This window comes from Camelina sativa, chromosome 13 (genome assembly GCF_030686135.1).
Source record: "Camelina sativa cultivar CO46 ecotype springtype chromosome 13, ASM3068613v1".
Lineage (NCBI taxonomy): Eukaryota > Viridiplantae > Streptophyta > Magnoliopsida > Brassicales > Brassicaceae > Camelina > Camelina sativa.
The window spans coordinates 20,315,259-20,329,329 of NC_141892.1; the positions used below are offsets into that span (position 1 = coordinate 20,315,259).

Consider the following 14,071-nt stretch of genomic DNA (forward strand, 5'->3'; position numbering starts at 1 on the left):
TTAAAATCTAATCTTTTTCAGTCACATTTTATCATTTCCATAACCTATTTACTTTTTTTTATTACATTATTTTTTAAAGACTAAAGGCAATATACGGCATTATATATACCACAAAATTATCATATACGCATATAACTGAAAAGAAAATTGTTGGAACCTAAAATAGTTAATTTTTTGGTAAATGAAAATAATGAATTTTGTTTTTTTTATTGGCAAAATTTACATGCAAACTGTAGTTTAAATTAGTGAACTATGACTTAATAAATATTCGTCACTACACCAGAAGAAAAAAAAGAAAAAAAAAAAAAAAGAGAAAAATCAAAAAGCTCATCGACGTTCATAAATTTTTGTATCAACTGCCTAAACAGAATCTTAATATATGCAACGTATTAGTGTATGCAATGTGAGGTTGAATGCATAATAATTTTTCTTATATTTATGAAGTTTTGTTAAAATAAAATATTGTTCTTTTTTTTATTAACAATAACGTCAAAGAAAGATTTTTGTTTTTGCAACTAAAATATGAATCTCAGAATTTCTTATAGCAATGATGTGAAAGTTAAACCCTACACTTGTGTCAACATTTTTTGGTATGATTATTTATTATAAAAAGTTTAAAATATATAATTTTTTCTATAGAACAAAAATTAACAAATACTACAAAAAAGATCTCATGTTGGAGGATATAGGATAACTTCCTATGGTAAAATCTACAATCAAGAACTGCATCTACATGAACGACTACATCTATAGTCACACTTATCTTGTGAATATGATGAGGAAATTCACAAACCAAGCAAATCTACATAGACCAGCAGTTACTCGGTTTGCTACATCATTCATCACACTTGCCCAATATCACAGGCAGAGGATAAACTTTATGAGTTTTGTAACTTCTAAAGAATGGAATGATTCAAAGTGGCCAAAGGATTTAGGAGCAATGAATGTGAAAAAGTTCATCATGAGTGACAGATTTTGGCACAACGTGTTGTATGCACTGAAGTTGACAGGTCCTCTAGTTAAGGTTCTTAGGTTGGTTGATGGAGAGAAAAAACCAGCTATGGGGTACATTTATGAAGTCATGGATAGAGCTAAAGAGGCCATTGCTAAGACCTTCTTCAATGAGAAGGAAGACCAGTATAAAGATGCATTTGCAATCATTGATAAGCGATGGGATTGTCAATTCCATCATCCTTTGCATGCTGCTGGTTACTTTCTGAATCCAGAATTTCAGTATAATCTAGAGTCTGGGGTGAACTGTGAAGAGGTTGTGAAAGGTCTCTACAATGTTATTGAAAGGTTGGTTCTTGAACTTGCAGCTCAAGATAAGATAGACACAGAGTTGACGGTGTTTAAAACTGCTGAACGACTCTTTGGGTTGCCCATGGCAAAAAGACAATGGAAGTTAAAAGCACCAACTGAGTGGTGGTATTCTTATGGAGGATCTACACCAACACTTAGAGACTTTGCTATTAAGGTTCTTAGTCTCACTTGTAGTGCAACTGGTTGTGAGAGAAACTGGAGTGTGTTTCAACATCTCCATACCAAGAAAAGGAATCGATTGGCTCAAGAACGGTTGAATGATCTAGTGTTTGTTAAGTATAATCGCACTTTACAACGTCGTTACAAGCTGAAAGACACCATTGATCCAATCAACTTAGAAGATATTGATGATTGTAATGAGTGTCTGGTTGAAGAATGGATGAAGAGTCTATTATTGATATGATCTAGTGTTTGAAGATGATGATTTAACATGAGATGTGGTAAGCAAAGCATCTGGAGCTAATGAGCCTAACTATCTTACTAGAGCTAAAAAAGCATCATCACAATCGACAAGTAGAGCTGAGAAAGGGAAGAATATAGTCTCAAGCTCCAATCCTCCTCCAAAATCATCTCAAAGGTCTTCTACAACTCCACTGACTTTGATAGATGAAGATGATTAGAATGAAATTGAAGAAGACTTTACAGGAGGAGATGAGGATACTCAAGTGGATGTGGAAGATGTTGAGTATGATGATGAGGAGAATCATGGGATGGATTTTTAGAGTTTTAAGTTTAAAACTTTGTTTAGATTAGCTGTTTCTTTGTTTTGTTTTCAGTTCTCAGTTTAAAACTTTGTTGGATTGGTTGTTTCTTTGTTTTTTCAGTTCTCAGTTTAAAACTTTGTTGGATTGGTTGTTTCTTTGTTATAAAGATGTATTTGCAATCATTGATAAGCAGTATAAAGATGCATTTGCAGGAGTAAGTGAGCTATTTCAGTGACTAACCTTTACGTTTTTTGTGTAGATTCCCTTCATGCAGTAAAGGCAATGGGCGATTGGCGCCTAGGCTCCAGGAGAAAGCCACACCTTCTTAGCCTCACCTCGCCTCTCGCCATTTAAAACACAGTTCGTAATAAAACATTGGGTGGAAGACAAGAATTTTCAATTTGGTTGTTTATTGTAGACTCGGGTTAGTGATAGGAAGGCTCTAAGGAGAGGAGGTCGCTTATTCAAAGATTGGACAATTATGACGAATTACGAGTATAATAGTTGGGGTTGCATTTTGATATTATGGAGAGCGGATGTTAGGCTCAATCCCTTTTATAAAAGCGAACAGATTATAGCTGCTCCATTAAGCTAAAGGATCAGGAGGAGGACTTTTTTTTTTTTTATGCTCTAAACACGGTCCAATGGTGGACAGCTACTTGCATGAGATGAAATCCTTGTTTTTATCCACATCAACTCTATTTCGCTTCTCTAACAAGTTGAAGGGCTGAAACTGTTGTTACGGAAGCTAGCTAAGGAGCAGATGGGTCATCTTGTCAATTGTATATAGGTGGCCTATGAGACTTTAAGTCAAAAGCAGCAGGAGAATTTAGCTAGTCCTATTGTGGAAGCAATGGAATAGGAGAGTGCTGCTTATCGTTGGTGGGAGTTTTTGGCAGGCTTGGAGGAGAGATATCTTAAACAAAAGTCGAAGCTCCATTGGCTGCAAGTGGAGGACAAAAAAAATAATTTTTTCATAGGGCGGTAACAGCTCGGGCATCTATAAATGGTATTAAAGAGATAGAATATCCTGATGGGAGAGTGGTGTCACAACAAGAAGAGATCAAAGCGGAGGCTGAAAGGCATTTTCGTAAATTTTTGAAGTTTGTTCCGAGTGATTTTGAGGGTAGTACAATTGCAGAGTTGGAGTTGCTGCTTTCTTTTCGCTGTTCAGAACAAGATCACCAACATCTTACGTGTGTGGTCACGAGGGACAAAATTAAGTCGGTACTATTTTCTACGACAAATGATAAATCTCCGAGTTCCGATGGGTTCACCTTGGAATTTGATAAAGTAGCCTGGGACTTGATAGGTACCAAGTTTGTAATGGCAGTGCATTCTCTCTTTGCAAAGTTGATTCTCCCCAAGGGGATTAACTCGACTATACTAGTGCTTATTCTCAAAAGATTATAATCAAAATAAATGAAGGATTACCGTCTAATCTCTTGCTGTAATATCCTCTAAAAAGTTATATCCCGAAGATCATCTCAGGAAATCAATTGGCGTTTAAAGGATCACCTACTGCCTGAGAACCTTCTCCTTGCCACAAAAATAGTAAAGGACTATCATAACTAATCTTTATCCGGTCGTTGTGCAATAAATATTGATATATCTAAGGCTTTCGATTATGTTCAATGGTTATTTCTTTCCAAATTACTATATGCCATGTGTTTCCCGCCGGAGTTCATTCACTGGATCATGTTATGTGTCACCACGACCTTTTTCTTTGTTCAAGTGAATTGTGAGATAGAGGGTTATTTTAGAAGTTTTTGGGGTTTAAGACAGGGTTGCACTCTTATCATCATATTTATTTGTTATTTGTATGGAGGTTTTGACAAAATATTTGGACAAGGCAGCTTGTACAACTCGGTTTGGGTACTATCCTCGCTACAAAAGCATAGGCCTCACTCATTGGAGCTTCGCTGATGATCTCATGGTTCGTTTGGATGGAAAGGTTCGGTCTATTGACGGGGTTGTATTGGTGTTTGGCAATTTTGCTAGGCTCTCATGGTTAAAAAAATTAGCATGGAGAAATCTACCCTCTTCTTGGCTATCATTACACAGTTGACAGCTTAGTGTATTACTACTCGGTTACCTTTCTATGTTGGATATCTCCTAGTCTGCTATTTAGGCCTCTCGTTGGTCACCAAACAGCTTACCGTTGCAGACATGTCGCCATTAACGGAACAGATTCAGAAGCAAATAGGATCATGGACTGTCAATATCTCTCATTTGTAGGTTAGTTAAATCTTATCTCTTTGGTTCTTTACAGTATATGTAGCTTATGGTTGGCTGCATTTTGACTCCCTAGCAACTGCATTGACAGAATCAATTCGATATGTTCAGCTTTCCTTTGGTCCAGCGTAGATATGAGTATGCACAAAGAAAAAGTTTTTTGGGAATAATTTTGCAGACCAAAGGCAGAGGGTGGACTAGGATTACAGTCGTTAAGGGAGGCGAATGAGGCAAAAGTGTGGCAGCTCCCTTGGGGTTCGTTCGTGTAAATCACCTTCAGCAACAATCGTTCTGGTTGATCAAGAGCAGCTCAAGCTTGGGGTCTTAGGTCTTGTCAAAAATGCTAATATGTCACCCCGGTTTCATGGACTTGCTGAGAGGTTTGAAAGAATTGATTTGGCCACCTATGTCACCAAAGTGCACTTATCTTTCGATCTATTGAAGAGCTAACATGAAAGGAAGTAATATAGATTAAAGAAGATCAAAATATAGATTAAAGAGTTAACCAAGCTGCAATCTTGATAAATAACTATAGAATTGTAAAATGTTTAAGCTCTCAAAACAAAGTTGTCGATGCATGTATCTAATAATTCAATTGCAAAATAAAAAAAAAACATATTTGAAGTATTAAAAAAAAACAAAATCAAAATTATATTTTTCAAGATTTCCACAGTTAAAAAGTAGATAAACTCTACAATAAAAAACAAATTAGTAGTAAAAATTGTTGAAAAAAAATGGTAAGCCATAAGCCCGCGCATAGCGCGGGTATTCATCTAGTGTAGAATTAAATTGAGTTACATACCTCATAAAGTTAGTTAATTATAAATAAATATTTTAATTTGTTTTGACTTAGAAAAGGAATACCAAGTGGCCAATCAAAATTTAAACTTACACATGATTTGGTTGTTTTGTTGATATAAACTAAAACTCACACATAATCTTTCAAATTGAAAATATTACTTTTGAAGTGATAAACTAAATTAGTATTCTTATAAAATTATATGAACTTCAATCTAAAGATTTTTTAAACCCCAAGGATAACTTCTATCTTTTTGTTTTTGGTTTTTTGCTTTTCACTCATCAATTTATTTTTTACTGATAAATTTCATACTAGTTGTTTCATCTTTAGAGGATTTTTAGTTAAATGGTATTGAATTATATTATTTTTATATATTTCAATCCCAGTTAAATATTATTTCCTTTTGTAATCATTTTTTCATTTTGCTTAAATCATAAAGACCAAATTTGTTTAGTTAAGTTCTTCTTGTTTTCAAAAACCTCAAATTTAAATAAAATAAATATTATATTGATCGTTATATTTATCAATTGGATCAGAAAACAATATTGACTTTATAAATATAGTTTATAGACTTTACAAAACAAAATATACTTTAAAAATAGATAGTTATATTTGATCTTTATATATCATTATATTGATAATTATAAAATATTAAAAATGATACATGAATATGTGAGATAACCACAGTACAAACAGAGAATTAGAGATGAATCTTTTCAAGTTCATGACCTTATTGTGTGGTTAATATTGTAGAAGAGTGTGAAAATAATAACTTATAAGATGCTAATCTAATATAGACAATGAAGATAAATCTTTTAAAACATAAAAAACAATGTAAGATATACATATCATACAAACTCTAAAATTAAAATTTAGAATTAAGCGTGATATTTGAATTGATTTTTTTAACGCATACAATAACAATAACATTAAAAACACAACATAAAAAATAAATATTTGAGATCTAGTGGAAAAGGATGAAAAAATGAAAGAATAAACGACTAAATAAGAGAATTGAAATTTATAGGAAGAGAGGTAATGAAAAATTATTTTCTATAGTTGATATTGTTGGTACTAAAATCGGCTAACCGACTTAAAGCCCAAGAAGGCAGATCGGCCTAGAGAGGCCCAAGGCTCATTCAGGGGAGGCGGCCCCAAAGAAAATGGCCGAGTTGAGCGTGTGAAGTGGGGGAGGTCGAAGTTTGCCAAAGAAATCTAATCAAAGGGCGTAATGCACAGAATCGAGACCGATCAGTAATTAATGAGAATTACAGAGTTGGAAGAGCAATACTTGTGTTGCACTTAATGTTTGAAATCGAATATAAACTAAGGCTAATTTCGATCCTATATAGATCCAGCAGACCAATTGGACAAAATTAAAAGGGACAAAAAGCCCACCAAGAGAATATTAGTAAACTTAATCATCTATTATGTATGCTTTTTAAAACCCTACCAAAAAAAAAAAATGTATGCTTTTTAAAAGAAGAAAAATATCCCACCTTGGTTGGTTTAACAAAACTTGAACCACATGGTTTGTCCCATAGGGGAGATCGATACAGAGAATATTAACATGGCCCATGAGCAAGGATGACACTCACAAATCGAGAAATTGTCCCAATACAACCCAATACAAAAATTTATTTTACAGGCAAAATAAAATTCAAAAACATGCATCAAATATAGGTAGAGACACGTGGGATGTGTTTGAAGAAAACATATATAACTCCACAAAACTACTATACAAAGTTTTGAATCGTGTATTTATTCCATTGATCCCTAAAGGGACCTATAAAAAAATTTTAGTAGTTCTAGCTCAAAAAAATAAAAGAATTAAAAAACTTAAGCTATAATTAATTAGTGAAAAAGAGTTGCAAGTAGAAGTATCCCACGCTTAGTGTTGAGGCCAAGAGTTACGTAATATAAAGGGAAGAGAGTGAGAGCAGCCACGGTCACAACATTACATGAACAGGATCTGTTCTATACCTTTGTGTCTTTGAGTTCTAAGGAGACGACTGGCGTCTGACCCGGGTGGATTAGCCATGTATATATGGCAAGGATGATTGGCGGCTACGACTCTCTTTAGAGTGTCTGGAGCTGTAGAGGATTGTTACGCCGGCTGGATCATCCTTGCCGGGCTAGCTGTTCGCAATGGCAGGTATGATATGTTCCCCTTTTTAAGTTTTTTTTTTCACTTTCGTAGCCATTGTATTTTGTCCCACATAGTCATGCAGCAAAATATATATTTAAATACACTTCCTATATAAATCTCTCGTGTGAGCTTCTAACAAGTTACCGAGCCGTGCGGTGAGCACAAAGCAAACTATTCTTTCGCTTTTTACTAAAGAATACCGTGTGTTCTCTGTGCTAAATGGCATACGCCTATTTTTGGAAGGGTTTTAAAACCATCAATTCTTGAGTTCAAAACTCAACGATCCATAGCCTGGTTGGTAATTTGAAACCGATTGCAAGTTTCTTTCTATAAAAAATATATGTTAATTACTAATTATTTACAAGAAACGAGTATGAGAAAGTGGAGTTTTGCTTCACCTTAAAAAGGAGAATTATCTCACATCGACAAGCAATAGAAAGAGAAGACCAAAGTTGGAGCTATAAAAAGGAAGCGAGTAGGACAATCCAAATGATCATACCATTATCGGCCTTTTGGCTAGTATAAGTGTAGTATCTGTTCTTTTCTTTTTTTTTTTTTTTTTTTTTTTTTTTTTTTGTCACCTGTAGTATCTGTTCTTATATGTTTGATATCTGTTATGTGAGGATACTGTCCTGCTTGATATTAACTCTATTATTTTAGGGGGGGGAGCCCGTGATAGCAGTTCACTGTTTGGGTTCTTGAGCGCGTAGCGTATGCGTTGCACCACTTCAAAGGCTTTTGGCGCACCCCACCACTCCAAACAGCTTAAAACAATATAATATACATATATTCTCGATAATTATTAGATAGAGAAAACATATTTTTGATATTAATCTGAATTTTCTATAAAGATGTCACTCATTAAGTCTTGGAACTATTACCTTCAGCTTAAAACGTTAAATATCAGAGAAATAGCAGTTTAGCTAATTGTAATTGTTATTGTAAATCAAGCTTTTTTAAACATTTTGTACATGTGACATATATAGTTTTATATAAACCTTTTTGGCTAAAATTCTTATGTCATATTGGATATTTGCATGTTTTTCAGCGTAGTCCGAATCATGTTTGGATCAACCTAAAAGAGATCTATATGTCGGAAACCCTTATCTTTTGGATCGGATTTGTAAATCTAAAAATGAATCTGCTATCTTTCATGGTCAGATTAGACTGAGCTTCAGATTTTGGCCTTATCTAATAGGTGTCAATTGTTGTGACAACACTTTTACTTCTGTCATTTTTATCTACAAATGTTAAGTATATAGGTGTCAATAATTGTGACTCAAAATGACTGATCGAATAGGAAAGCTTCAGATTTTGGCCTTATCAACAAAAGTTAAATATCAAATGATTTGAAGGATCTCTAGGGGAATCAGAAGATTTTGGGATTCTAAGACCAATCCACCATGGTCCAGTGTTTTGTTGTTTGGTTTTATTAATCGTAATCGATTCTTTGGTTTTAATAATCGTAACTAGAAGATTTAGGGATTATAACACGTTATGTGTATATATCTCTTTTGTTAATTTCAGTTAAGTCTGAATTGGGTTTTCAATTTTGTCTGACAATTTTGCAAAGGTTGGGAGATCTAGAAACTCAGCAAATTTAGGGGTTTTATGACACCTGTATACGATGTTTTTTTTTAGTGGTTAATTAAACCTATGCAAGATGTTTCAGGTTCTGTCTCTTTCCATGGGTTTTCTAAAAATATCATATTGTAGAATCTAGCATGATTTATCTGATCTGATACTACGAAAAACTTAGGGTTTCTAAGACGTAATAAACAGTATTCTTCATGGTTTTGTGGTATTTCATGTCTTACGGCTCCAAAAGCATACCCATATGTTAAGTTAATTTGGTGATCTAAATCTCATATATATATATATATGTGTGTGTGTGTGTTTGTGTCTGTGTGTTCTAGTCTTTCTTGAAGTATCTTGCTGATCTTATGGCTCCGAAGGAAAATGTTAATCAAAATCTATATGTAGGTAAGTTATCAAAAAAAAAATCTATATGTAGGTCAAACGAAGATGTCAATAACAATGAGCAAGAGAAGAAGGTTTTCCCTTCTGCGGTAGTAACGTCAACCCTCTCTCTATATATCTCTCTAAATACTCTCAGATTGAAAATGATATACATCAATGGTTTCTCAAAGTATTTTATTTGGTTATAGTCTTTGAGTCGCAATATATTTGTACATGATTTGGCTGGGGACTCTAAGACCTATCAAAGATAGTGTAGGGTTTGTTTGTTAAATCTGAGAATTTATTTTCAAAATGTAGTCTCACAAAATTTGGGGATCTCAAAATGTAGATTTTTTTGTTTTTATCGTTTGCAGTATTTTCTTGGCTTTTTAGAAACAAAAATTACATACTAAATAAAGAATCTAGCCTGATTTATTGATCTGTTCTCTGATGCATCTTAAGTGAAGTTTGTGGCCAGTGATTCTATTAAATTACATTTTTTTTTTGGACAACAAATCAGGCTAGAGTTTCTAGAAGCATCTTGCAATGGCTATGACTCCCAAAATTGATAACTTTCAATTTGGGAGACATGTTTTTTTAACGCATGGCTGTGGTATTTTAGATGTTTTTTTCGTTCTTCTATATTTCAATTTGTTTGTCGAAATGTATATGGGACGTTATCTTAATCTCATGGCCAGGACTCCATGATAAATTTCAGTTTCAGACATACACTATTTAAGGCGTTGTGGTATTTCATGTAGGTCAAAAGAAGATGTCAGTAAAAATGGGCAAGACAAGAAGGTTTTCCCTTTTGGTGACCTTCCATCAAGCATGTTGGAGATAATTAATAATGTATTCTCTTGTGTTAAGAGATAACAATTGTGCATCAGCTGCTGAATCTGATTGAGTTGTGGTAAAGCATCCACAGGTTACCACCTTGCCGTAACGTGATGACTTGATTGTTCTCTTTGATCCATTGGAATGGAAGAGGTACACACTGAATTATCTTGAGTTCATTGATCCTTAGAAAATCTATGGCAACTGAAACATGAGTTTATATGAATTTCTCGGGTGAAAATAAAAAGACTTTGGATTTTGTGATCACCAAGACTAAAACCGGAAAAGGATTCAGTTGGAAAAGAGACATGGAAATATTGAGATATGAAAAAAAGGTAAAGAAACTAAAACCTTACACATATTTATTTGTTTGATTTAACATTTATTTATTTATTTATTTTGTGATTCTAAAATTCATGATTGGAAAGCGAGTGAATCAAGAAAAAGATTTGAAGATATAAGTCAAAGAGGACATGATAAGGAGTTGGCATTATACAGCGAACAAGGGTATAAAAAACTAATCAGACCTCACTTTGATATTTTTTAATTATATTTACTAATCTGGATCACTTATGAACATAAGTCTTCTGACTTCACTCGTCTTTTCTTCAAAAGAAAATTGTATGATTTGTTTTAACTGCGTCAAATCTGGATAGAATTTCTAAAAACGGAGAACAGAGAATAACGAGATGGCGATGAAAGAAGTTGAAGAGAATCTTCCACAGTAGAGGTTTCAAAAAACATATTTCTTACCGGAAACCTCCATCGTTGAGTATTCTCTTTAATTTCTCTCATCATTTTGTCATTATTCTCTACTCTTGGTTTTTGGAAATTCTATCCAGCTATGATGTAGTTGATTTGAAAATCTTAACATTGTTTTTTGACGAAAAAACGAGCTAGTTAGTCAAAAAACCCAGAATCATAAGTGATTGAGACAAGATAAATTAAATTAAGAACATCCAAGTCAAGGCTTATTACTCTTTATACCATTGCATGCTTGTATAATGCGAACTCTTTTTTCTTGGCCCCTTTGACATAATCTCTTTTCAAATCTTTCTCTTGATTCACTCGTTTTCCAGTCCTGACTTCTAAACTGAGAATCAAAACCAAAACAGAATTTTAAATCAAACAAATAAAAATGTCTAGAGTACAGCTGAATCCCTTGCCCATCTGAGTCTTAGTGATCATGAAATCCAAAATCCTCTTTTGATTTTAGATATGGTCATACCTCCAAAATCCAAAATCCCTTGTCTCCATTCATATCTTAGTGATCACTTATCCTTATGCAATCAACTTGTCCCCATTGTGTCCATTCACAGCCATAATTTTAGATATGGTCATACCTCAAAATTACATGTGGATTAGGTTTCAATATTTATTTCACGTATTTATACTGTTTCCTACTAGCACCACTAGCCGCCTATAAATATTAAAACCTAATCTACGTGTCATTTGGAGATAGGTGCACTTGTGTTCTTATTCACCATTTTAATTCAATTACAAAAAGTTCACTTTTAAAAATAATAAAATAGAATTCTTTGTGATTCAGTTATATATGTATAAAAAATTATCTGCTATCAATAGTAATACTTCATTACCTGCTGATGTGTCTTATCTCTTCCACATATTCTCAATTTCTCTCGCCCTCTGGTCCGCCGCTATTCACCCTCTCCTCAGCCGCAAACCACATCATCGATACAATACATATATGATATACATATGTATTTTTATTTTATTTTATTATTTTTTTAATAAAACAAATAAGCATTTTTATTTTCTTTAACTTCTCTCATCAGTTTGTCATTATTCTCTTCTCTTAGTTTTGGGAAATTCTATCCAGCTATGATGTAGTTTGTTTGAAAATCTTAACATTGTTATTGCCATCGTGTCGAGATATCCATATCTCTCCAATTGAGGCTTTGATCGAGTGTATCAAGGTGAGGATCTGGTGGTATGGTTGTTGTTCTTGTTTCTTCGGATTGTGAATATTTCCAGATTCTGCATTAGTGTTCATGGGATTTTGTTTGGTTGTTTTTGGAAAATTTGGGTCTGGCAGAGATCGAGTATCTCCGTTTGATTGGTGGTTTGTACAAGGGGTATATATCCGTTGGAATGGATTGCTTCGACTCACACATTCTCTATCTCACACTTACATATCATTTAGCGAGTTGTTTGTTGTCCAGAGTGGTGTGCAGTTTGGTTTTGCGTGTTCTTCTCGTTGGTATGTTCATCAAGTGCTTTGTTGGTGGTTCACCATGGCTCATTTGTCGCTTAACAAAGGCAAAGCTCATTTTTAGGAGGTTGCCACTTTAAGAGCAATAGCTAAGAAGGTTGGTATACTTAGGGAAATTGATGAGGATTTTGTGTGACTGTTAATGGTTTTAATCCTCTCCTCTTCTAGCTGGTTGTCCCTTTTGATACTGGTGATGAGGTCATTGTTTCTATTGAGTATGAGAAGCTGGTGGGATTCAGCGAGCATAGTTGTCGTCTTACTCATGAAATGAGAGGGTGTCCAGAGTTGCGAAAGGGGTCCGGTGAGCAGGTTGTGGAGCATCAAGCGGATAAGAGGGGTGGTCAAAGACATCATTTACAAATTAAACAAGGAGGATATCATAACGAAGGTGGATGGGAGAAACCAAGAAAGAATGTTAAGAGGGCCCTTGATTTTCAGATTCAGGAGTCTAGTGTTGGTGACTTCGGTCCTTATGGTTCTCGACATCAAGAGAGGTCTAATGGTTCAGTTTGGGGTCAGAAGAAACAGTTCAATGCAGTTGAGTCCAGTGGTTTTGGTGGTCAGCGAAGATCACATATGTTAAATGGTGACTCTTTAGGGCAGGCTCCTTTATTCAATCTCAACCACAAGGGTTTGGTGCCGGTGTGGCCCAAGCCTTTGTATAAGGCTAAACAAAGTGTCACTGAGAAGGGGTTACAGGAGGAGGACATTGATGAGCAAGTGGTTTCCGATTCTCAGGTTGTTTCGGATATTGGGGGTGTCACACACAACGGGTCTATTAAGGACTTGGGGGAGAGGTAATTTATGGAGGAGACTGACGATTTGTTGGAGGATGGTGTGTATCCGGAGGGTTGTGGTTCGGAAATGATTGAGGATGGGTCGGGTAAGGAGGCTATGCCTATTTCGGAACAGGGGTCCGACCATCAAATTGCCACATATGGTCCCCCACGTACCTCTCTTATTTCAGTTCCGGTTGATCTTGATTTGGGCTTGGTTAATGGTGCTATGGCTGATATTACTTTAGGGGAACCAAATACTCATAGATGGAGGTTTAGTAGTCCCCATGTTAAAAAGGGTTAGTGTTCCTAGGATGGTCGCTATGGCTATGGCTTCTCCTGGGAAACGTTTGTTAGCTAAGGATTTGTCTAAACCTCCGGGTGCGGGGAACAAACAGAAGGGGCTAGGGTGGTCGTCAAATCAAGAAAATGACTGAGTTGGAATTGTCAGGGCATTGGGGCAGACATGACAGGATTACTTGGGAGATTTGTGGAGGAAGCATGCTTCTTCCAGACATTTTATTTATATCAGAAACAAGGAAATGTTTTTCTTATTTACAAAAATTTTAGAATCAGTTTGGTTATAATAAATTGTATACCGTTGAACCCCACGGATCTAATGGTGGTTTAGCTTTATTTTTCATTGATGAAATAAAACTTTTAATTCTCTATGATAGTGATCAAATTCTTGATGCACAAGCATTCTTTGGAAAACAATTGGTTTTTCTGTCTTTTTTTTATGGTGATGCAGTTCCTCAACATTGACAGAAGGTTTGGGATAAGTTATCGAATATTGGCTCCTTTCCTGTTGAACCTTGGTTTTTGATTGGTGATTTTAACGAATTGGTTGGGAATCATGAGAGGGTGGTGCTTTGCAACCAACCTCTTTTTTTGTGCCTTTTATATTAATGCTTCGACACTGCGGGATACTTGAATTCCCTTGTTACGGTGAGCAGCTATCCTGGAGAGGTAACCAATGTAATAATCAGGTGGTTTGTTGTCAGTTAGATCGTGCCTTGGGTAATGAAGATAAGCATGGCTTTTTTCCAAACACAA

At 34.9% G+C, this 14,071-nt stretch overlaps 1 protein-coding gene, 1 long non-coding RNA gene, 1 other non-coding gene and 2 pseudogenes across 3 annotated transcripts; all 5 read left to right on the forward strand.

Annotated features, from left to right (window-relative positions):
• The first annotated feature begins 673 nt into the window (after positions 1-673).
• Positions 674-2,045, forward strand: LOC104738321 (uncharacterized; annotated as a pseudogene).
• Positions 2,046-3,849: 1,804 nt separating this feature from the next.
• LOC147929755 (uncharacterized) lies at positions 3,850-4,531 on the forward strand. The gene is made up of 4 exons (XM_087480708.1): positions 3,850-4,037; positions 4,147-4,244; positions 4,300-4,390; positions 4,441-4,531. The coding sequence occupies exons 1-4, from the start codon at positions 3,850-3,852 to the stop codon at positions 4,529-4,531; spliced, it is 468 nt and encodes a 155-aa protein (XP_087336834.1).
• A 2,052-nt stretch (positions 4,532-6,583) lies between these two features.
• On the forward strand, positions 6,584-6,684 carry LOC147929756 (U6 spliceosomal RNA). Its single transcript, XR_015579104.1, has one exon. It is a non-coding gene; the product is annotated as a U6 spliceosomal RNA (small nuclear RNA).
• Positions 6,685-7,356: 672 nt separating this feature from the next.
• Positions 7,357-7,467, forward strand: LOC147929757 (U5 spliceosomal RNA; annotated as a pseudogene).
• Positions 7,468-11,537: 4,070 nt separating this feature from the next.
• Positions 11,538-13,686, forward strand: LOC104736969 (uncharacterized). The gene is made up of 2 exons (XR_015577350.1): positions 11,538-11,943; positions 12,063-13,686. It is a non-coding gene; the product is annotated as an uncharacterized LOC104736969 (long non-coding RNA).
• The last annotated feature ends 385 nt before the right edge of the window (positions 13,687-14,071 follow it).